The 21,724-nt window shown below is 50.0% G+C and overlaps 11 protein-coding genes; 6 read left to right on the plus strand and 5 right to left on the minus strand.

Moving 5' to 3' along the window:
* Window position 1: 1 nt before the first annotated feature.
* Window positions 2–268, plus strand: CHC_T00006300001 (hypothetical protein). Its single transcript, XM_005717929.1, has one exon. The coding sequence runs from the start codon at window positions 2–4 to the stop codon at window positions 266–268; it is 267 nt and encodes an 88-aa protein (XP_005717986.1).
* Window positions 269–1,307: 1,039 nt separating this feature from the next.
* Window positions 1,308–1,784, plus strand: CHC_T00006301001 (hypothetical protein). Its single transcript, XM_005717930.1, has one exon. The coding sequence runs from the start codon at window positions 1,308–1,310 to the stop codon at window positions 1,782–1,784; it is 477 nt and encodes a 158-aa protein (XP_005717987.1).
* A 1,426-nt stretch (window positions 1,785–3,210) lies between these two features.
* Window positions 3,211–4,482, plus strand: CHC_T00006302001 (hypothetical protein). Its single transcript, XM_005717931.1, has one exon. The coding sequence runs from the start codon at window positions 3,211–3,213 to the stop codon at window positions 4,480–4,482; it is 1,272 nt and encodes a 423-aa protein (XP_005717988.1).
* A 2-nt stretch (window positions 4,483–4,484) lies between these two features.
* CHC_T00006303001 (hypothetical protein) lies at window positions 4,485–6,427 on the minus strand. XM_005717932.1 is given in 4 exon segments: window positions 4,485–4,605; window positions 4,606–4,790; window positions 4,898–6,233; window positions 6,234–6,427. The coding sequence occupies 2 exon segments, from the start codon at window positions 6,231–6,233 to the stop codon at window positions 4,606–4,608; spliced, it is 1,521 nt and encodes a 506-aa protein (XP_005717989.1). The 5' UTR covers window positions 6,234–6,427; the 3' UTR covers window positions 4,485–4,605.
* Window positions 6,428–7,198: 771 nt separating this feature from the next.
* Window positions 7,199–10,468, plus strand: CHC_T00006304001 (hypothetical protein). Its single transcript, XM_005717933.1, has one exon. The coding sequence runs from the start codon at window positions 7,199–7,201 to the stop codon at window positions 10,466–10,468; it is 3,270 nt and encodes a 1,089-aa protein (XP_005717990.1).
* Window positions 10,469–10,581: 113 nt separating this feature from the next.
* CHC_T00006305001 (hypothetical protein) lies at window positions 10,582–14,865 on the minus strand. The gene has a single exon (XM_005717934.1). It carries the CDS (start codon window positions 14,863–14,865, stop codon window positions 10,582–10,584), a length of 4,284 nt encoding a protein of 1,427 aa, XP_005717991.1.
* A 1,197-nt stretch (window positions 14,866–16,062) lies between these two features.
* Window positions 16,063–17,313, plus strand: CHC_T00009569001 (Translation initiation factor eIF5A). XM_005717935.1 is given in 4 exon segments: window positions 16,063–16,176; window positions 16,177–16,234; window positions 16,638–17,041; window positions 17,042–17,313. 2 exon segments carry the CDS (start codon window positions 16,177–16,179, stop codon window positions 17,039–17,041), a joined length of 462 nt encoding a protein of 153 aa, XP_005717992.1. The 5' UTR covers window positions 16,063–16,176; the 3' UTR covers window positions 17,042–17,313.
* A 24-nt stretch (window positions 17,314–17,337) lies between these two features.
* CHC_T00006306001 (hypothetical protein) lies at window positions 17,338–17,370 on the minus strand. Its single transcript, XM_005717936.1, has one exon. The coding sequence runs from the start codon at window positions 17,368–17,370 to the stop codon at window positions 17,338–17,340; it is 33 nt and encodes a 10-aa protein (XP_005717993.1).
* A 237-nt stretch (window positions 17,371–17,607) lies between these two features.
* CHC_T00006307001 (hypothetical protein) lies at window positions 17,608–18,293 on the minus strand. XM_005717937.1 is given in 2 exon segments: window positions 17,608–17,738; window positions 17,739–18,293. The coding sequence occupies 1 exon segment, from the start codon at window positions 18,291–18,293 to the stop codon at window positions 17,739–17,741; it is 555 nt and encodes a 184-aa protein (XP_005717994.1). The 3' UTR covers window positions 17,608–17,738.
* Window positions 18,294–19,959: 1,666 nt separating this feature from the next.
* CHC_T00006308001 (hypothetical protein) lies at window positions 19,960–20,379 on the minus strand. The gene has a single exon (XM_005717938.1). The coding sequence runs from the start codon at window positions 20,377–20,379 to the stop codon at window positions 19,960–19,962; it is 420 nt and encodes a 139-aa protein (XP_005717995.1).
* Window positions 20,380–20,421: 42 nt separating this feature from the next.
* CHC_T00006309001 (hypothetical protein) lies at window positions 20,422–21,336 on the plus strand. XM_005717939.1 is given in 2 exon segments: window positions 20,422–20,904; window positions 20,905–21,336. 1 exon segment carries the CDS (start codon window positions 20,422–20,424, stop codon window positions 20,902–20,904), a length of 483 nt encoding a protein of 160 aa, XP_005717996.1. The 3' UTR covers window positions 20,905–21,336.
* The last annotated feature ends 388 nt before the right edge of the window (window positions 21,337–21,724 follow it).

Genomic DNA, 21,724 nt, shown 5'->3' on the forward strand with positions numbered 1-21,724 from the left:
TATGCAGGAGCACTTTGAGTCGTGCTGTCCAGGATTATATTATGTTGATGGTACTCTGTTACAGTCGACGAGCTTGGTAGCGCAAAGCGTAACCTGTGGCGAGGCAGTGGTCATGTGTAGCTCTTCTGCTGCGGCTGAAGTTCTTAGACTACGCACCAGATGTTCGAGATCAGCAAGGCGACTGGGCCGCCGTCAAAAGACTACAAAACTGTTCGCTACTGGTCAGTTTGAAAAAGGCGCGTTTGGCTCCACCATGAAGTGCGTTTAGATGTACTCAGCCAGACGCCTGAAAGCCTCTTCTAAGGACTCTTTGTTCGAAGACGTCAGCATTTCTGGGAAATCTGGGGGAAAAACACAAGTACTGGCTCTAGAACAGTATGGCTCGCCTAAACTCATCAGGTTCATTGGGCACGACAAACCTGCAGAGCCACATGCACGTGGCCCATCCTTCATTTAATTTACATCTTCTGTGGAGACTCTGCCAGACGCGCGACTGCCCGCGAAACGTCACTTTACTGTAGATGTTATGTCGTGGTTATTGTGATTTGTGATCATAGCGATCAAAGATGCATGTCCTCCGTGGAAGAGGCATTCCGCTCTTTCCGCTCCGTAACGGATTGGCGCACAAGCACAACTGCGTCTCCCGTATATGCAGAGCATACTATGCAACGACATGTACACGTGTACACGCTTGATGATCAAACGGGTTTCTGGGATTCTGTCCTCGGAGCTTTGTGATCCCGATCTCGACTGTGGGGTCATAAGGTATCGAACAGCCAGGACCGATGCATCATAGGAGCAAAGAATAATTCCTGCTCCACCACTTCTGTCCTCTTCTATCCCGGGACAGAGTTGTTCTTTTCTTCGTTTCCCGAAGTCCACAACAGCAGCGGCACTGCTTGCTCGTCTTCACTGCGTATCTTATCTTTTACTGCCCCTTGAGTCTCTCTCACACTCTTTTATTCGAGAGCAAAGGCAGAGTATCAAAGCGTCTCTGCCATAGTTCACAGCAGCGCAACGTCAGGCACCTATCGCCGGTGCATTTGAACTCAAGCGAAAGTCTCCACCGAAAGGGCCTAGAGACGCATCCCTCAAGCACCATGTCGCCGCCAACTGCCTTCTGTGCCGCTCCTTTCCGGACAACCACCCCAAAACGACAACTTCTACCCTGTACCATCGTGAAAGCACCACGACCAAGGGCAATCCGCGCCTGTCAAAACCCCTCCCAAAAACCCGTGGAATGCACGAGCACTTCCGCTCACATCCCACGGAGACAGCTGCTCTCTCTAACCGCCGCACTAACCGGTATGGTTCTGCTCCCACCGCACGCACAAGCCCTGAGCAAAAAGCGCATCCTCGCCAAGGCCGGGCCGCCCGTGACCCTCCCCTCTGGCATAACGTATCGCGACATCAGTATTGGCAAGGGTTATACACCCCGCCCGGGCGACTCTGTTGCCATTCACTACTCTTTGTTTTTTAAGGATCTGGAAGTGGAAAGCAGCCGAGAGAGCCAGGGCTTAGCAGCTAGTCCTGTCGGGTTTACATTTGGCGCGACCTCGGGGCCGGGCAGCATTATGAGGGGAATTAGTGAAGGGATGGATGGCATGAAGGTGGGGGGTTTGAGGTTGATGACTGTGCCGCCAGAGTTAGCATTCGGACAGAAAGGCAGGATGCCCCTGATTCCTAGTAACGCGACTGTGGATTTTGCCGTGTCATTGCTAAGTTGTAAGAAGGCGGGCACTAATCCCATTAGTGTCATTGATCCCAAGGCGCAAGTGTACTAATGAGAGCTTGTCACCCTTTGTATAGATGGATTTGTTGTTGGAAAATGGAAGTCGGGACCGAACGGTTGCGCGGGTACATATGTTGCGCAAGGAGTCTCTGGTGTCCGGCGGCTGCATTTCGACAGATGCTCTTTTTTATTTTGAATACGTAAGCAGCAACAGAGCTCGAGCTGTAATATTCTCCCACCACGATGTAGATACTCGCTAGAGAATTATAATTTCGCTTCAACCACGTCCACAGTCTTGCCTCAAAGCATATTATCCGGATATCTTGCTCTTTTTTTTTTTTTTTTTGGTTCACATGAGTGATTGTCCCTTCTTCAGTACTGCTGTGTATATCGATAGTGTTCTTGTGAGATTATCAGAGGATGCTCTCGACAAGACATAGTTGGTTGCCTTATTATGCTGACAATGACCGGTTGGGTCTATGGTTCCATGAAATGGTGACAGTTGCTCTACGGTCCTTGTCCGCTGGCCACGACTAAATGCATTTTCTAGAGCAGCCCGAGAGTAAGCACAGGAACGCCCTACTTGTTCACGCGTGATGTATGTGAAGAGCAGTATAGCTCGAAGGGTATTCTACATAGTCCATCCCTTTTGAAGTTGTGGGGATCAATTTCATCTCAGCGGGATTTCACCCGCATCTGCACCGCCTACTTTTGTGAAAAGATTATTCATAACGTTAAGTGCGCGCTAAGAGTGACTAATGGGACCCCTAAAGACTCCAGTCTCAAGTAGCAAGCGCCGTCGCTCATCTCAGAAGACTGGACGGCGTTTCTCAACAAAGAAAGAATTGAAGAAGAATGATTCTTTGCCCCATCCAGCGGTTTACCCTCGAAAGGCGAAGAGGGTGCAGAATGCTATGCGAGGAATGGCCGTGGTAGCCTTGTTTTTCATCTTTCTTTCTACCATGTTTTCATGGCGATCAAGAACTGCAAAAAGAACGGTTTCGTATGTATCAGGAAGAAATGCGAATTTTGGCGGACCTAAGACGTCTCGCTTCTCTTTTAGTTTTCGTCGTTGGCAGTCGGCGAAGGCACAAGCAAATGAGAGCAGGACATTGAAGTATGACTCCCGTGATGATGAGGGCGGGGCTACGAAAGAATCTGCCGAAACGGCAAATCGCACGACCATAGCAGAGATCGATGCGGAGAGGGATGAAACCGAGCATGATAAAATCCATGGTGAGACAAGAGCAAGTGGTACAAGTTCTATTGGGAGCACGAGTTCAAACGCCCAGGCGTTGAATCTTTCTGCCGAAACTTCGGATGAGAGCCAAACAGAAGATAAACCCGCAGTATTTGAGGAGCTACCTGAACGAATTGAATGGTATAGCAGAGGCGACTACAAGGACGGGACAAGGCCGATGTGTCGCATAAGCAAGCCATACATCCTCAGCAATGGCACAATCCTCGTCCCAAACTGGATGCGAGATTATGAAAAGCTTTTAAAACGCTGCGGCTTGGGTACGCACTCCTATTACTCTTCACAGAAAGGACCTGAGGGACTGGCAAGTATTCAGGATGTTGGAGCAGATTTTGTGTTAACAATTCATCCTGAGCGTTTCCAGGAACCGACCCACGTAGCCTCCGTGTACTTGACCGAGCATATTCTGAAGTCAAGCTACCTTTTCGATGTATTCGGTGGAGATGCACAGTTTGTTGAAGAGGTGAAAGAGCATCACTGCTACACGTCCGAGAAGGATTCCACATGCGCCTTGCCTCGACCTGTTCATACGATCTTAAAACCTGCTATCTTTGTTCCCAAACGTATTGAAAATGGCCCAAATGCCTTATGGTCTAAACAGCTCCTGGATATGCTTGGAAAGGCACATGGACACGGACAAGATCTCATACATTTGAATGCATCTACTGTTCTCCTCAAGGAGCACAAGGGAGAATTAGAAAACCTGATTGGAACTGGCTTCCGTTCAATCATGACAACTGATGGTATGTTTAGACATTTGCCGACGAATGGGTTGCAACATTCAAATATGTACTCTCTCAAGAACAGAATTGACAAGAGTCCGAAAGAACGGGAAGTGAATGGAGCGTGTGCAATCACAATTGGAATAGCAAGCTCTCATGATCGAGACGGCGGGATTCAAGGTGTAGACGACTTACGAGAGAAAATCGAAGCAGTGAGCAAACTCGCTATCCCCGGCTCGGCAATAGAAGCGAAGACAATAATCTTCTCTTCCGTAGGCAGTCTCCAGGATCACATCAAAGAAATGCAGCAACTTGACATTTTCGTTGGAGGCAGCGGAGATGAGATGAGTAGTATGGGTTTTTTGCGTTCCAAGAGTGTTGCAATCGAACTAATGCCATTCGGGATTAAACCAAATACTCATGAAAGCATGGCTCGTGTGCTGGGAATTGGATACAACAACATTAGAGGTAAGCCGCAAGACTCCTTTAAGAACTGCCTTGAGGGTGAAATTTTTAACTTGCGCAAAAAAGGAACGCTGTCCTACACAGAGCTGCCAGACTGGGAGGAACCAACGGTCAAGGCATGGGATGCGGCCGTAGGTGAATTCGTTTTATCTGGGTCCTCAGCCTTCGATGTTCTCACGGCTCAACGTCCTGTCAATAATTATTACGCCAGAGTTTGTGCACAGAAACAAAATATTGAAGTCGCAATCGATGACACTGCCAGGAAAATTGCCGCCATGGCCAAGGAGAAATGTACCGGGAGATGATCTGCCGTGAAGCTGCCCCCTACCTTTTAGGCTGCAAACACTGTATACGTCATAGGGCTACGAAAGGCTACGAAAGAGTTCACCGGCAGTGATAGCATTGTTCGTGAACGAGATGCGTCCGCGTTACCATCTCCTGAGTAATGTAGATACCATGTTAAATCCATCCAGAATGCCACCCCTTCTAGCCTCATCAGTCTCATCTCCGCGAATCTTTGTGTACAAGACACGCCAGCCACCAACGATAGCAAAAGTTGATACCAAAGTGACAACGGCGAAAACAGCTGGTGGAACGTGGTCCGTCAATACACCTGAATAAAATTGTTCACAAAACAGTCAGATCATTGTTCACGTTTGCTAGAGCAAGGGTCCAACACGAATCGTAGTACTGATATATTATCAAAATTAGAAAACTTACCTCGCAACCCAATTCCCATCGGCACAGCAATAGCCCATGACTTTGCAAAGGTCTTAACAGTTGCCGCGACATTGGCGGTTGCAGCTCTGGTATAGGCCCCGAGCAATGGGGATGTTGCCAACCATGCCACAATAAAAGGAGTTGCTGTCTGCACAACGCCAAAATTCAAGCTTTTATCGCCATGAGAGGCCTTTCCAATGTATGCAAAGAGAAGAAAAGCGGCAGTGTCTCCCAAGGCAAGATCTAGTCTTTTCCCCAAGTCACTGTAGTTTGAGGTTCCAGAGCTACCTGGGGTGTCTACACCTGCCTGTCCGCTCCAATTGACATCTTCATTAGTAAGAACTCCCTTCTCGTATGCTTCTTCGGCCCTTCTCACAAACTCTGCGACGGGAATTCCGACAGTGCTGTCGGGATTTGATTTTGTTTCAGTGTTTGACTTTACACCAGGACTTGACGGGGTGATATCGTCGTCGTCATCGTCATTCTTTTCGGTCATCGAACTATCCACAATTGACGCAATGTCACTGAAGACATCAGCTTTGTCCCGATTTCCATCAATTTTGCGGAGTGTAGACTCGTAGTGGTCTGCAATGGAACGAGCATGCTTGTAATAGCTTTCGAGACGAACGCGGGCTTTTTCTTCGGTGTCATCAGAGCGCTGAGTAAGTCTGTTGAGCACTTCTGGGTCTGAGGGCGGACTGAATTTGATGTGATAGATTTTCCCGGTCTGCGGGTCAGATCTGCGACCGACAACCCGTTCCAAAAGAACATCGTCTTTGACCTCTAACACAATGACCGCATCTGGGAGAATTTTGGCTTCCGTAAGCGCCTCTGCTTGCACCGCAGTTCTCGGAAATCCGTCTAAGAGCCATCCTTTTTTCGCGCAGTCGTCCTCAGCAATGCGTTCTTTTAGCATTGATATCACGAGATCATCCGGAACGAGGCTTCCAGAATCCATATATGACTTTGCCTCGACACCCAAGGCGGTGTTATTTTTGACTGCTGCTCGCAGCATGTCGCCAGTAGAAATGTGGACAACACCGTACTTATTCACAATATACTCGCATTGCGTACCTTTTCCTGAAGCAGGAGCGCCAGATATCAGGATATGGGGTGGTGGTGGATTGGCAACAGAGGCCGAGGCGAGAAGTGGAGCTCGAATGACGCGTGGTTGGAGTGGAGACGCTCGCAGGGAGTTTGACCAGGCTGGTGAGGTTGATTGGCGAAATGAACTTGGGATGAAGGACGATAGTCGACGCGGTTTGCGACAGACCAAAGCATCTGAGCTGGACACGGTTGATGCATTGAAAATCGGTTGAGGTACTAAAAATGCCATGCTAAACACGTTTCTGAACCAAAGCGCGAAGGGGAGCTAAGCAATGACGAAAAAAGAAGGCTCTTCGTACAAATAATGTAGGTAAGAAGCTTGAAATGTGGGCAGGCGTTGCAGAACAAACTAAAGCGTCAGCATCACACGCACGTCTCGTTGTGGAGATCTCCAATACTTTTTGGTCGCAGGACGATTTAGTTCGGAAACGTTTAAGCCCCGCAGGTGGCCCAGGCATTCGGAGAGGAGTCCTTTTCCCTCTGAGATCAAGACCTGGCGTATCTTTAATCTTATTTGCACTGTAAATTTCTGCTTGCATCTTCTGGTTTTAACCAATGGCAGACTTCTGAGTTGCTTTCATTGCTTGCTTTCACCAAGTGTCGCCATGTAATTCGATAAAAATATGCTTGGTATTCATACATACTCTCCAAATCATTTGTGGTCAAGGTCCTACTCGTTGGCTCCCTGAAGCATAGCAGGTAAAGAGGCTGGAAAGAGGGCAACGGCACCCTGCTCGGTTTGCTTTTACCACTTCTGGCCCTCTATCGGACGAGCCAGCACGTCACTACACCCGCACCTGCGCAAGCTCTGGAGGCTTGCAATAGTGAGGACTTGTTGGACAATAATATGTGAAGTGAGGGGTAGTCGGGCTTGGCTTCTCATCTCGGCTAACCGTCCCGTTCACCTTCCCCGTCGACATTATTTGTTTGTGCAACAAGATAATCCTTCATTAACCGGTGCCTTTAAGTCCCCCGCACTGGCCACATCATCAACTTTGTTCTCCGAGGTAGCTTTTTTTTTGTTAATCTCATGTTTCGAGGATAGTCATGCGCTAGGTCTCGACGGTATGTAATAGACGAGCGAGAAGCAAGCTATTATTCTCTACAAACGACTCGCGCACGGTTGCTACTTGTACAATGCAGTCTGATCACGATACTGAACAGTGCAGTCAAATCGCTCTTTCCTCTTCGCACATGCCCATTCGCAATCTTCAGAACAACAATTGCGAACGAACCAAATCACCTGGAGACGACATTGATGTTCTATTGAACCAAGCTGCACACCTTTCGTCAACTCGAGTGTCCCCAAACAAACCACTATCCAACTCTAGAGGGCGGAAACGGAAGCTTTTACATGTTGACCTTACTTTGGAGGCGGAGGATGACGCACGTACACCCACATCCCGACCTCACCACCGCTTATCAGCTGACGTCGGGAAAGGCGAATGTATTTTACTGTCTTCTCAAGACAGGATGCAGGATGGTCAAAGAGGAGAAACGCCAGTCAGCGTCAAACGAGAGGCGCATGTCGAGAACTGCCACAGCATAGCTCTCGGCGAAACTCGTTCGAAAGAAATAGACCCTTCCTCTGATACTCTCAGACAGACTGAGTGCGAGAGCCCACCCTCAAGACCCGAACAGGTGCGCTCTAGAGCACGACGGAGGTTATTTGGAGTTGAACTGGAGTGGCACACGCAGAACGACAAGCCTCGTTCAGAGGTTGATATCCCGTGCATTGAACTCGACTCAACTGAGATGCCAGAGGAGTTCGTCATTCCACCACCCCCATCACTCTCGTCTGAAGACTTTGAGGAGGATGAGGGTATGGAGCAAGGGTCAACCTCTTGTAGGGCGTTGGCCAGGACTCCGGTCGCCGCTGAACAGCCGATAACACAAGACATGAAGAAAAATGGCCCGGAGCGGCGACCGTGGGTAACAGATAGTCATCAAGTGCCAGAAGCTTCCCAAGACAGCGCCTGCTTTTCTTACACGAAAGAGGCGAAGTTAATTGAAAGCAAAGAGCTTATTTTGCAGGATGACACTGGTAGAGGCAAAAGTGAGCCATTTGAGGCGACCGATGACTCTCCGCTCCGAGCGAGAGATCCTTACTATTCCCAGGCATTTGACTACGTCTTGAAAGAGGTCGTGGCCAGGTATTCGGATGTTCTTCGTCCGCATGAAGTTCATCTAGCAAAATCGATGAGGAAAGAGCTATCTCGAGATGGCTTGGCTCTCTTCGTTCGAATCTATAGGCGCAAGCAGCCAAAGTGGTACTCAATTTCGGGATTACGAGATTCTTACGGAACAGATATTGATGTAGATGCAGGTGCGGTTGAATTGTTCCAGCACGGATATGTCGCTTCAAGTATTCACGATGTAAACAAAAGCAAGGAAAGAATGCGTTCTACTGCACAAGAGCTTTTGGAAAACCTTTGGCAGGAAGACTTGAAAGCAGTTTCGGCAGCAATTGCTGATTCAAAAGTGCTAAAGAAGATGAGAAAGCGAGAATTGCTGCCTGCCCTTCGAGCGGTTCTCTCTGAAGAAGGAGGTCGTGCAGAACGCAAGAGAAAGCTTAAGCAAATGACGCTTAGTGGATTTTCTGAAGCAGACTGCTTGTCGAGAGCAATCATTAAGAGGGCTGGGTATTCTATCAAGATCCCTGAAGATGTCCTGGAGCAGCTACAGCGCGTACATTCCCTTTTCTTTTTGGAGGCTGGTCATGATTCTTCAAGAGTACTGCTGGCACGGGCTGGAAAGGTACGGTTCCCAGACTATGAATGCCGAGGCAGAGGAAGAGTGTTTCCATCATCTGTGGCGTTTGAGGATTATGAAGCAGCGATTATAGTGGAGAAGAATTTGAACCGCGCAATTGAGGAAAGGGATTTATTGCAAGTTGCACACTTTGGAAGCATAGCAGAAGTAGCCATCATTGAAAACCACAAAGATTCACAACTAGTGGCGGGATGGGCCAAAAACAGTAGTCGATCGGGCGCCTCAAAACGCCATTCGCAACCGTATTCTTCGTCATGCAGCCCTATGGCGGGGTCAGCTCGGACTCTGCGAACGAAGAACTCCTTCAGAGAAGATATTCGCAAGCAACTGCAACACCCTTTCTTCAGGCGTTACACTGCTCAATGGGTATACGTCCGAACTGCTTGGCATTCTGTTCGTGCATTGGAAGAACTCGGAGAACACGGGGGTGCAGTTCAGAGATTGAAGCTCTTGCTTTCAACAGGATTAGTGCCCAAGAGACGAGGAGCTTGCATGAATCGACTCACGATCAATCTGTACAGGCACCTCGGAAGACTACAAGAGGCTCTCGATTTAATCTTAACTACTTTGGAAGAGGGAGGGACTCCTCTACGCTTAGGAGATCGCCTTGCTCTCGTGCACCGAGGCATTGCCATACATCGAAAGCTGGGACGTGCCTATATAGAGGAGAACTTAAAGCATTCGCTTAAGAGTAAGTCTGATCGGAAACGAAAAGCTGACGAAGCTGTCAATAAGAGCAGGCCACTAATTTTGGATCAAATGCTAGCACGATATCGGGCAAAACCGAGGTTTCGCAAAATATACGGCGTATCTATGCAAATTGCAAACAGAGAGCGCGAACGGAGCTCTCAACAGAGGCGAAGCGATCCGTGGGACCGTTTTCGGATGGACGGTAGCAGGGATTCTATTGAAGGCGATCAAGAACTCACCATCTCGGTCATGGGGAAGTCCAAATACAAAAGCCAAGGGTCCAGTCAGGACTTGTCCTCAGTTGAAAACTACTGTTTAGAATGGTACCTCGGGAAAGAAGGATGGTCTGGTGTTCATGACGAAGGAGGTTCGCTTCGATTTCTATACGCTCTGCTGTTTTGGGAGTGCGCATTATTTGCTCCTGTTGAGGACGTCTTTCAGACCCCATATCAAGACTACCCTTTGGACCTTTTTACGGAAGCGTTCTACGGCTCTCGACGTGAGCAAATTGATGAGCGAGTGCAATATATATCAAGTTCAGATCCCAAGGATCTTCGCGTTGAGGTAGAGCAGTTGTATGAAAAGTATGATTCCGTCATGGCGATTGGGTGTGCATGGAAAATGTACACTGCAGAGGACCTCGCTGACATCGCCGCCGGTCTTGGAGGCCCTGTATTGTCTCATTGCTGTAGACTTTTGTCCGTAGACTATGCCTACTGGAGTAGTGGGCTTCCCGATCTGACCTTGTGGAAATCAAATGGCTTTCAAGAGAAAGAGACGTTTAGCACTCGGCTCGTCGAGGTAAAGAGTCCTCGGGATGCCCTGTCGGAGAAGCAAAAGGCATGGCTGATAGAATTACAGAACGCTGATGGAGACTGCGAAGTGTGCAAGGTCGTGGAGAGGGTGACTGCGAAGAATGCTCCGGAGCTGCAGTCAGCTGCGTTAAACTCTATAGAGAAAGAGATAATCGACAGTGCGGGCGATGGCGCAACGACCTGGTGAGAAAATATACCGTCACCTCGAGCTTTAGTAAGCAAGTGCACATCTCACATGGCAGGACACCTACGAGTAATGGGATTATGTGATCATTTGAAAAATAGCACTACCGCGATTGTCTATTCAAAATCACTATCGTCGTCTGCGCAGCCCTCAAAATCGTCATCAGAACACAGAAAATCATCGTCCTCCTCGCCAGAGGATTCTGATTCACTGAAAACGACTTTTTTCTTCGTTGCGCGTTGGCGTCTCGGACGAGTCTCAACTTCGACGGTGCCTACGTCGCCGCCCTCTGTCAGATCTTCACTGCCCCGAGCGCTCGTTGTTGGCCGCTTTGAGTTTTTTCGAGCTTGTGGACTGCGGACACGGGTCTTCTTCTGTTGTGGAGATGGAGATGGTGAAAATACCGAACCCTCTCCCACGCTTTTCTTCGGCGCAGGTTCGCGGGACCTCTTTGTGAAACCAGCGCGGCTAGGCCTTTGTTTCGGAACCGGGTTATTGGAAGGCGTCTTGGCCTTTCCACTTTTCTTTGGTGCATCATCAGAGACGGTTAGCCTTTTCGCCAACCGTTGACTCAATGAGAGCGATTCGTCCTCATCGCTATCGACAGAAAAGTCAAGACCGACATTGTTTGCTGTTGACCTGTTCTCTTTCATAGTCGATTTATCATCGTCTTCAGAAGTTGAGATATCGATTACGTCACGCTTGCTCGTCTTTGTGCGAGTAGTTCTCACTGTGCGTTTGGCTTTAGGTTGGGTCTCAAACATGTCATCCTCAGACAAATCATCAGGGATGTCCGCTGCGCGCTTAGCAGACCTTTTCTGTGGCCTTCTTGTCTTTGGCAGAGAAGGTTTTCTTACCTCGTCGTCGTCAAGTGCCACGTCGTCCATTAAATGAACAATGTCCTCCTCATCGTCGGATTCCTCGGACGAGCTGTCCCGCAATGAAATTATGTCGACCATATCATCATCAGGACTGTCCTTTGCATTCTTCTTTCTCGCAGCTGTGTTGGAGCCTCTAACGATACTCTTCTTTTCTTCAGCAGTCGTTTTCCGTGCTCTGACCTTCTTCAAAGCTGCACTTCTCGCATTTGGCAACGGCACGACTTCTAAATCGCCAATGATAGTTTCATCATACTTTTTGGCACCTTTCCTGCCTCGCCCTTTCTGCTGACGTGCATGGGCTACTTTCGCAACCCTCTCAAGATCCTTCGCCATCACCGCGGTCTCCTTCTCTTCTCGAACGATAGCTTCTTCTAGCCTACACAAATCCGCCTCCCATATATCTTCTACGGTAACTTCTTCCATTGCATCCTTTTCTGCCTTGGTCTTGTTGCGCTGGTCAGCAAGATTGGCAACTCTTTCAGCGGTTAAAGACCATAGTGGCATGGAAAGCAAGTAGTCGTACCTTTTGTCCCCAGATTGCGGACTATTATCGTTCTCTTCACTATCACTGGCCGGAGTATCTGCTGGAGAGCCTTTCTTCGCTTTACCCGTGTGGATAGGGTCGAACTTCAGTCGCACCAGATCTGCAAGCAGCTGATCCTTTCTGCGTTTGGCGACCTTCAATTTGTCGTCGATCACCAAAAGGATAAAGCGCTGTTTGTTGTCTAGACAGAGAAGCTTTTGTTCAAGCTCTTTCAATAGATGAAGGCGCCTATCTTCATAAAGGGCATACCGCGTCTCAAAGAATTCCTGAAGAATTTCTTCAGGATTCTCGTATTTTCGCAAGCGCCCATCCTTGTTAAAAAGGACCATGTTGCTCGTTGTTACGGAGCTTGTCAGTTTGAGCTTTTTGTAGCCTTCTGATGATGAAAGAGTCCTGCTAACAGCTGGAGTCGTCATGAGGGTGAAGTTGACAGTGTTCTCAGTGCTGTTGTCATGGAAGTCTTTCAGAAATGGAGAATCTCCCTCAGAGCTCCCGATCAAAACGGACTCAAGGAAATCCTTGTATGCCGATGTCCATGCCTTAATGGGGAGTTCTTCAACTTTGAATACATTTTCCTCTGATGATTTTCGCAAAGTCCCGTAAATATCGTAGGATTTTGAGTTTTGAACTGGTACAATAGAACCATTGAATCCACGGTACCATGGCATCATTGGTTCCATCCGGTTTCCTGCAAGTAATCTTCGTATGTTTGCTATCAGTTCCCTTGGGTTATAGCACGGCACGGACGAAGACCAACCAGTACCAATTCCTTCTGATCCGTTTACCAGGACTGTCGGAATGATTGGGCAGTACCACTTCGGTTCGATTACCTTGTCCTCATCGACAAGATAGGACAAAACGGCATCATCTGCTTCAGGGAACATGGCTCGAGCAATCGGGGCTAGTTTTGTGCAGATGTACCGAGCGCTCGCAGCATCTTTTCCACCTGTTAGTCTGGTACCGAACTGACCCGCCGGAACCAAAAAATTAAGGTTGTTGGACCCCACGAAATTTTGCCCCAGCCCAACGATTGTTGATTGCAAAGATACATCTCCGTGGCGATAAGCAGTCTGTTCAGATATATAGCCTGCAAGTTGGACTACCTTCAGCTCTTTCTTCGTGAGCTTCCTCTTAAAGCAGCCAAACATAACCTTTCGTTGTGATGGCTTGAAACCGTCAACGACACACGGAATTGATCGTTCATTGTCGTACACGGAGAAAAGAATCAATTCTTTGTTCACAAAATTTGCGTAGTTCAGCTCATCAACTCCGTGATGAAAATACGTCCCAGGAGCATACGACGCAATCCAGTCTTTCCGATCATTCACACGTTGCTTGCTGAACGCCAACTCGATCATGTCTGTGTCATTCACCCCTGTGTGTTTGAATTCATGCAAATGTGTCGGGAGATCCGAAAAATATGACTTCGCATCTGCAGACGTTGAAGTTCCCAAACCCTTGAAATACTTGCCTTCCCATCCAGCTGATTCTGAACTCTCGCAAAATGTTTCGTATTCGGGTATAGTGAAGAAGACCTTTTTCTTCTGTCCTTTGGTGCACTGCACGATTGGGGTAATTAATTCCTGTAAGAAGCCATCTATCTGCAGAAGACCCGGCCAGAAGTGATCGAAGAAGTTGATGATGAGACCCTTAATGTGAGAGCCGTCATGGTCTTGATCTGCCATGATCAGGACGTGACCATAGCGAAGAGACTTCATGGTTTCTTTGCAGTATTTTTTATTGTGCTGCAGACCAAGGATTTTCTTGAGGTTGTTGATCTCCTTGTTGTCCATGATTTGTTTATGCTTGGCTTCTCGCACATTCAGCATCTTTCCACGTAACGGATAGACACCGTAGTAGTCCCTCCCAACTACAGAGAGTCCTGAGAAGGCTGTGGCCATAGCCGAATCTCCCTCTGTTAAAACGAGCGTGCATTTTGAACCCTCACGTGTACCTGCTCTATTCGCGTCGTAGAATTTTGTGATTCCGGTAAGCCTCACTCGCTTGCCTCCATCCGTTTTCGCGAGTTCCTTTGATTCCTTGAACTTAGCAAAGGCGAGAACGTTTTCAATGATTTCACTGTTCATGACCTTCTTCGTGAGATCAGCAGAAAGAGACCATTTCGAGCCAAACTTACTCGGCTTAGTCGTCAGCGTTTCCTTTGTTTGTGAATCAAACGATGGGTTCTCAATGAGGCAGTTGATGTACAAGGACAACTGACTCTTAATCTGAAAGGGTTTGACTTTAGTACCCTTGTTTTTCTTAGCAATATGCTCGGCAACTTTGGACACGATTTGGTCGGCGACATGGGTCACGTGAGTTCCGCCCTTGATAGTCCAGATCGAATTGACAAAACTAAGTTGTGTGAGTTGTCCCTCACTTGCTGTGATGGCCACCTCCCATCGGTCGCTGATTCTTTCGTACATCACAGTGCTGGGACCACCCTTGTCGTTATACAAGGCGACATAATCCTTGAAAGACTTGACCGGAATCTTCTTGCCGTTGAGGTAGACTTTGAGATTAGAGCTAATACCGGCGATGTCATACACTCTCTTCTTCATGAGAGAGACAATATCGTCGTCTAGATGGGTCATGCCAAAGCGAGTGAGATCTGGGGAGAAGGAAATTTTGGTGTAGGCTTCCTTTTTGCCGTTCGATTTGATGCTGGGTTTATCCTTTTCGCTCATGTTTTTACGAAAGACTTGCTTGTATTTCTTCCCACGCTGGGCATCTGCAGTCTCCACAGTGAACTCGTTAGAGAAAATGTTTGCAAGTTTGGCCCCAAATCCATTACGACCACCGACGACCTTTTTCTCGTCATCATCGTAGTTGGAAGAAGTTAATAGGTTTCCGAAGATAAGCTCTGGGACATAGATCTTCTCCTTCTGATGAATTTCCACTGGAATACCAGCACCGTTGTTCCAGACAGAAATGAGTTGATTCTCGGTGTCAATCTCGACTTTAATCGTGTTCATAGAGGGGTCTCGTTGTTTGTGGTCTGCAGCATTGACAAGAATCTCATCGAAAATCTTGTATAGGCCAGGAGGGAAGGTAATCTCCCTTTGTTCCATGCGGCCTTTTGAGTCATTCCAAACCCAAACTTGCTGCTGAACACGCTCGGCTGAACCAATGTAAGTGTCTGGGCGAAGAAGGACATGCTCAAGTTGGGATAACTTTGAATATGTTTCCTCAATAGTCTTCCCAGACTTAGTTCGTGAAGAGGCAGACGGGCGAAAAGGGGAGTTGAGGTCGATGTCGAAGTTAGAGGCGTTGGACTCCCGTAGCGCCATCCTGAATAGCTGGGAGGGTTTGGAAGCCCTGTCTTCGAGAGTTTGAAGCTTTGAACGATGCCGTGCTGACACGGAAGGAGGGCTGGGCTATCTTGCTACTGAAGTCGCTTTCAAAGAAGACCTTCGAGAACACTGAAGACGAAAGCGCTGGCTGCTGAGAAGGAAAGAAAGCACTGAAATGAATGAAGTGAAATAATGGTTGATGGATCTAACACAGGCGGGGGCTTAAAGCGAAATCAAGGGAACAATAGGCATCTGAAACGAAAGGTGGGAAGTCGGTATTTCAAACTACGAAAGATGATTGGTGTATTCAAAGAGGAGCAGTATGAGGGGGGAAATTTAAATTTAAGGATTTCAAATGGTCAGAACGAGGCGGATTTGACTGTAAGCCTCATATGATATGCTTCTGCCCTTTCTGTTAAGGGCAAAGCATGGGATGTCTGTGAGAGTGGACTGTGCAATTGCGGAGTGTGCCGTAGGATGGAAGGGGTGGAAAGCAGAAGAGAATTGCTTAATTTAAGGAAAAAATGAAGGGCTAGTGAACAGCTGGCAAAACACGTGTCCGTTTCAGCATGGTGCCTGCGGTGTTTTCGGCGACATGGACCAGAAGAACTGGGGGGAGGTTCTGAAGGGGTCAAAATATGGCTACTTCCCGAAACTGGGGCAACATGTTTGCCATCACTGCGCAAAAATATGGACCTAACGGGCCGATAAGTAGCCTCTGTGCGGGGCACAGATAGGGTCGAAACGGTTGTGGGGCATGGCGCTCGACCCCCTCGGAATGTTTGGGGCACTGCCGCCAAACCGGCTGGCGCGGCGCTTTCGCTGAAACACGCCGTCATCGCCTGACGCCCTCGCCCGCTGAGCTTCCCTCCCATACTTTGCCCGTATTAGACTGCTCCCCGCCGTCGGCCGATTCGGTAGAGATCACCTCATCGTCTATTGTTTCCTTTCTCCCGTCTCCGTCGACTTCTCGCCTTTCCCCCCTCCAACATCATGTCTGAGCACGACTCCGGCTCCTCCGGTGCCTCCAACACCGTCCCCGTTCAGGCAGGTATGTTTCTCGTCTCGAAAGACGTTCTCATATCTGTTTTTCTTTTTTTTCGGAGGTAGATGATTCGGCCAAACCGCAGAAGTCTCCGTGTCGGAAAGAATAGACCTCACAGGGTCTATTCTTTCTAACGCGACGACTTTCTTTTTACGAAACACGTGCGTAGCGGACGGTGGTCCTGCGCTGCGACGGTCCTGCCATGTGCGTCGCGTAGTCAAAAGAGCGGCTGCTTCCGTATGCGCTCCGGCATTTGAATCCGCCGGCGGATTGAGCTGAGTTGTCGACCTTATTCGCGCACGGCTACCAACGTTGATGTTCCTGCCTATTAAAAACACGTAATGCCCATCAGTATCTAACCGTTAGACTTTGTGATTGGGATGACTTTCTCCTGTTTTGTGATGTACAGGTGCCTTGAAGAAGGGCTCACATGTTGTTATCAAGGGGTTTCCGTGCAAAATCATTGACTACTCCACCTCCAAGACCGGCAAACACGGCCACGCTAAGGCCAATATCGTCGGTATCGACATCTTCACTGGCAAGAAGTACGAGGATATCTCCCCGTCTTCTCACAACATGATGTCCCCGGTCGTCACCCGCAAGGACTTCCAGCTCATAGATATTGACGAGGAGGGCTACGTCACGATCATGGATGACAAAAATGAGACCCGCTCCGACCTTCGCCTCGACTTTGAGAACGATGACATTCACAAGAAGGCCAAGGAGGACTTTGAGGAAGGGAAGGATCTTCTTCTCACGGTTCTTTCTGCCCTAGACACCGAGAAGGTCATCGCCGTGAAGGAGCTCCAGTAATTTCTGTGTACGCGCGCGACAACGCGTGCAACCGGAGTCTCTCCAGAGCTTTGAGTTGAGTTTCTCCAATTACAGGAAGCTATCCTCTAGGTGCGAGTTTTCTAGCATCGCGGTGATTCGGACTCCGCCGTGATGGGTTTCGTAGCGAGGTACATACAAAGACATCAATAGCATTTGACTGCGTGAAGATCGAGTAAAAATCCACCGAGTATCAGCTCAGCACATTCCCGATTGACGCTGTGGCCACTCACTGAAACGTGGTGATTTTGGGATTCATTGTGCCTCCTTGCGTACGGTTAGTTTCCTTTTGTGAGGGTTTCAGATGGCATCTAACTTCGCTGGGTACGGACAGAAATGTGTACCTGGTTGATATGCCGGGCAAACCTCAGGGATTTACTTTATGAAAGAAGTGCGGTGCATCTCCACCCCGGTAATTATCTGGGAATTGGAAGCTACTCGAACAAATGAGGACCGCACTGAACACCTCGTGATATGCACGTGATCTCATCGCGAAACGCGGAAAGTGTGTTATTGGCGTGTACATGACAAGCGCCTGAAATCGCTACTTCCGTATAAAACTCGGTGTGCTCCAAGTTTACTTGATATTGGTACTCTACAGCTGGTGTCCACGATGTGGAAGGAAGTGCCGCTCTAGTGACAACGACGTCAAAACCCAGTCGTCTTCCGCAAAACTGCATTAAGTGTCCCCGTCCGGGATATCATTCTCCGGCTTGCGCGTGGGCGAGGCCCTTCTCCTCAACCTCCTCGAGGCCCTCTTAACCGCATTCCTTTCCCTATCCTTCCGTATTCTCCGTGCCTGGCCGCCCGTATACCGTCTCGATGCAAGCACCTCGTCCTTCTCGTCCTGCACTTCCAGCGTGACCTTGCGCTCCGGCACATCACGCTCCCAGGAAAACTCGACGTCAAAGTCGTGGTGGGCAATGCTGTTTGGGTAAAGTACCGATCCGACCCACATGTACCCGTCGGCCTGAAGCATCTGCGCGGACGACAAACGTGCGTGGCGGGCGGCAAAGTCGGCGAGCTTCTGGTTGCCCACCAGCGGCGGGTCCTCGTCCGCCGCCAGCTCATAGCCCGGCGCGCGCGTCATGTCCATGCCGAAGCGCGGGTCGGCGCGCGCGACGTTGGCGCTGACGAAGCCCAGGAAGTCGCCGCGGGAGTCCTCGTGCAGGTGGCGGCGCAACGGGGAGTGGACGCCGCCGGCGCGGTGCAGCGCGCGCATAGAACGGAGCATGTTCGCGGAGCCGGGGTGGAGACGAAGGCAAAGTCGGGTGGGATGGGGGGCGGTTGCAGATGCGAGAATGGCGTGTAGGGGAGGGGGGTTGTGACAAATGGATGACAGGGCGGAATGCGAGCGAAGAAGGCTGGTGGATGGCAGCGGGGCTTGGAGCAGGTATTCTGGCAGAGGGCACGCGGTCGAGCAGGGGTAGAGAAAAGGAAGCGTTTCGGATGAAAATTTTAATTGGGCGAAGTTGCGTCCACAGGCAGCGTCAGAGGTCCCTGGGATATCGAATGGGTGTACAGATGCTCTGCTGTTTTCGGTGGTCCCCTGAAAATTGGGAGGGGCCACTTTCGTACACGTTCTTCCGGCGTCATGCGGATAGGCCTGTGAATTCTATACACGTGGCCACGGTGAGGAGGCAAGCGTCCTACTGTATCTCTTTGAGTTGGAGTTGAAGGGCGGTCTGCATCCTCCAGCACAAAGGTACTGAGAGAGTGAGTTCCCATCCCAGCCTATTTGTGCAAATATTTCGAGCACTGTACTGACTCAGTACAGTGCTCGAAATATTTGCACAAATACCGTACACCCCCCACCACTGGGACAAGTACACTTTTGACACCGTAATACATGTGGCTGGAAAAACTCAACCTGATAAAACTTTTTTGCATAAAATGTCTCCACACAAGACGAGATCGAAAGAGTTATGATGAAAATGAGTGCATGCCTCGCAAACACTCCCATTCCACGTGTACGGAGCAATTGTGAGGGAGGCGTGCTGCTGGCGTTTAGGTTTTACGCCGCCTTCTACATATTATACATCGCGACCTGGGAATGGTCAAACTGGGACACTGCCGGGCGCCCACGATGCTTGGCGCAATTCTTCATCCTCGACTTACCAAGCCGAAAGTGTGTTTTGTCCCTACAGAGTCTCGTTAGCGTTGCGTTGTGCTGTGGATGTAAATTTGTCGAAGAGCAAGTGCAATGCAACAAGAAGGACAAATCGTTTCTCTATCGCGTAAACATTACAGCAATTGGTGGCGGAGGCGATTGGAAACATCCGAGCTGCGGAGAACAGAAAACCTCAGCAAGACCAGTAATAACCGATAGGATGGTGTCCGAGTGCTCTGCTGGAAGGGTGAGCGAGACTCTGCGGAAACAGCAAAACGCGGCAGCGTCATCGAAACTGAAGTGCAACCTGACAGAGCATGAGGGACATTGCATAGTATGTACGAACTGTAAGGTAACCGAGGAGCATATGTACTGTAATCACTTTCTGGCCAGCAATGCCGATGAGGGTTTTTTGCCAAGTGTCGCGTGCAGGAGGCGCGAGGCGCGTCCGTCACACCGGTAACGGGTGGCGGAGGAGGCCCTGCTCTCCAGGCGCGATCCGGAAACCTCTGCTCCGCCCTCCCCGGTCCACCTCCCGCCGACGGCTCCAACTGACGCCAGCCATCCGTCACTCACCGCGCCAAACAAATTGGCTTCATCCCACGCGTCCACTGAACTCTGCCTTATCTCATCATACAGTCACGATATTTTTCTCGCTTCGCGCCCCCATTCGGCCCCTTAAGCTCCTTCGCCCGCGCCAGAGACACCATACCCGCTCGGTAAACGCCCGCCGCTCCCCTCCCGCGCAACCCTTCCTACAGTGGCAGCCATAGAGTCGTGCGCTTTCGTGTCACCCGGCGCAGCCTTCCTGCCCCACCGCCCTACCCGTCTCGACTATCACCGCGCCTCGCGAAAACCTTTCTGCGCCCGCTTCACCATGGTCGCCTTCAACATCGAGTGCGATTTGCCCTTCTCGCGCCGCGACTTCTGGCGTCTGCGCGCGTCGCCGGCCTTCCTGTCCTTCATCGTCGAGGATGGGTTGCTCAAGAAGATGCACGCCAGCGACGCGGCTGAGGACGCGCACGGCTGGCAGACCCGCGTCCAGCATTACTGCCCGGCAAAAGTCGACTGCCCGGACTTTATCCGCGCCGTCATCGGCGATACCATGTTCGAGGTCGACGACCATCAGAGATGGCACGATGAGCGCGAGCCCTTCCAGCTGCAATTTCGCATCAAGCCCAGCTTTCTGGCAACCCTGAGCAAGACACATGGCACTCTGCGCGTCGATGACGTCGATCGGGATGTCGTCGGTATGGACGATGCCTCTGATCTTGTCGACGCCTCTAGCTCAGCGGGGAGCACCACCGATCCGGATGGTAGCGATAACGGCGAGGCTAGCGACACCAGCGACTGCGAGCAGAACGAGCCTACCAGCTTGATCTCAAGCCTGCCGGCAGAAGAGCGCTGTGTGCATGTCGTGTCGGGGGAGACGCGCGTTAGCATTCTCACTGTGGGCTGGTTTGTCGAGCGCGCTATCGTGCACAATTTGAAGAACTTCTACGCGATGTACCCCGCGTCTGTGATGCGCTTCAGGCAGAAGCTTTATGCAGAGTTTGCTGAAGGGGATGAAAGCGTCAATTGTTCTGTCGTGGTGGATAGGCTGCTGGAAAGAGATTTGCAGGAAAGAAGACGGATGGAGATGAAAGCAAGGGCCAACGAATGGAAGAAGGAGGACGACAACGTGAGTGATCTGGAACTGCAGAGCGAGGACGAAGACTGGGATGATGTGGAATAGGGCTTCCGAAATGTACAGGACAATTTTGTTGCAGGTGACGAAGGGGGAATTATGGTTGTGAGTTATATGGGGGTTCCCCCGGCAGTGCGCACGGGGGATGCTTGCACGTCGTATTGCTCGCTGCGTCGGGGACGTGATAGAGAATTTTTAGGCTTGTCGTTCGGTTACCCCACGAACAGGAGTCGCTAATTTCTTTGTAGAAGAGTAGCTTGGACTATGCCCTTTTCGCGGGCACCAGCGCGGCTCGACGCTGCGAAGGAGGCCAGACGCGTTAGCAAGACGCTGTTGTAAAAGCACTTAGTATTATCGTATGGCAGGATGTTTGAGCAGCTACGTAGAGATATTTGCTCTGTCCCAGCCTCGTACACGTATCATAACAACCACAGGGTTGGGCTCGCCCCCAGCTCACAAAAGTTCAGCCTTTCCTCTCGAGATTCTAATTGGGATTTCCAAGCATATGCAAAAGTGCGCTCATTCGTTCCTCCCAAACACATCAGGTTGTTGCCCCCTCTCATAGTTCCCTTTCAACTGCCAGTCCTTTGCGCTTGGAAAAGTCTTTCGGGTCATTTAGGGTTTTTGCTCGACAACAAGCCAGCCACTGGTGAGAGCAGGCACCTCGTTTGCCCCGCTCACCCAGCTACACGCCAAGAAACCCTCACTCGCCTCATAAAGTTTAGGTCCAGGCCAACTGGATTCCTGGCGAATCTCGGAGCTGCACAAAAACAGTCTCTGGACGGACATGGCTGCTATCACAGCATGGCATCACACGCTGCCATCATCGTGCGTCTTCCGCTCTACTAAACGGCACGCACTGGTGCTA

The sequence above is a fragment of the Chondrus crispus genome, genomic scaffold (genome assembly GCF_000350225.1).
Source record: "Chondrus crispus Stackhouse genomic scaffold, scaffold_4, whole genome shotgun sequence".
NCBI lineage: Eukaryota > Rhodophyta > Florideophyceae > Gigartinales > Gigartinaceae > Chondrus > Chondrus crispus.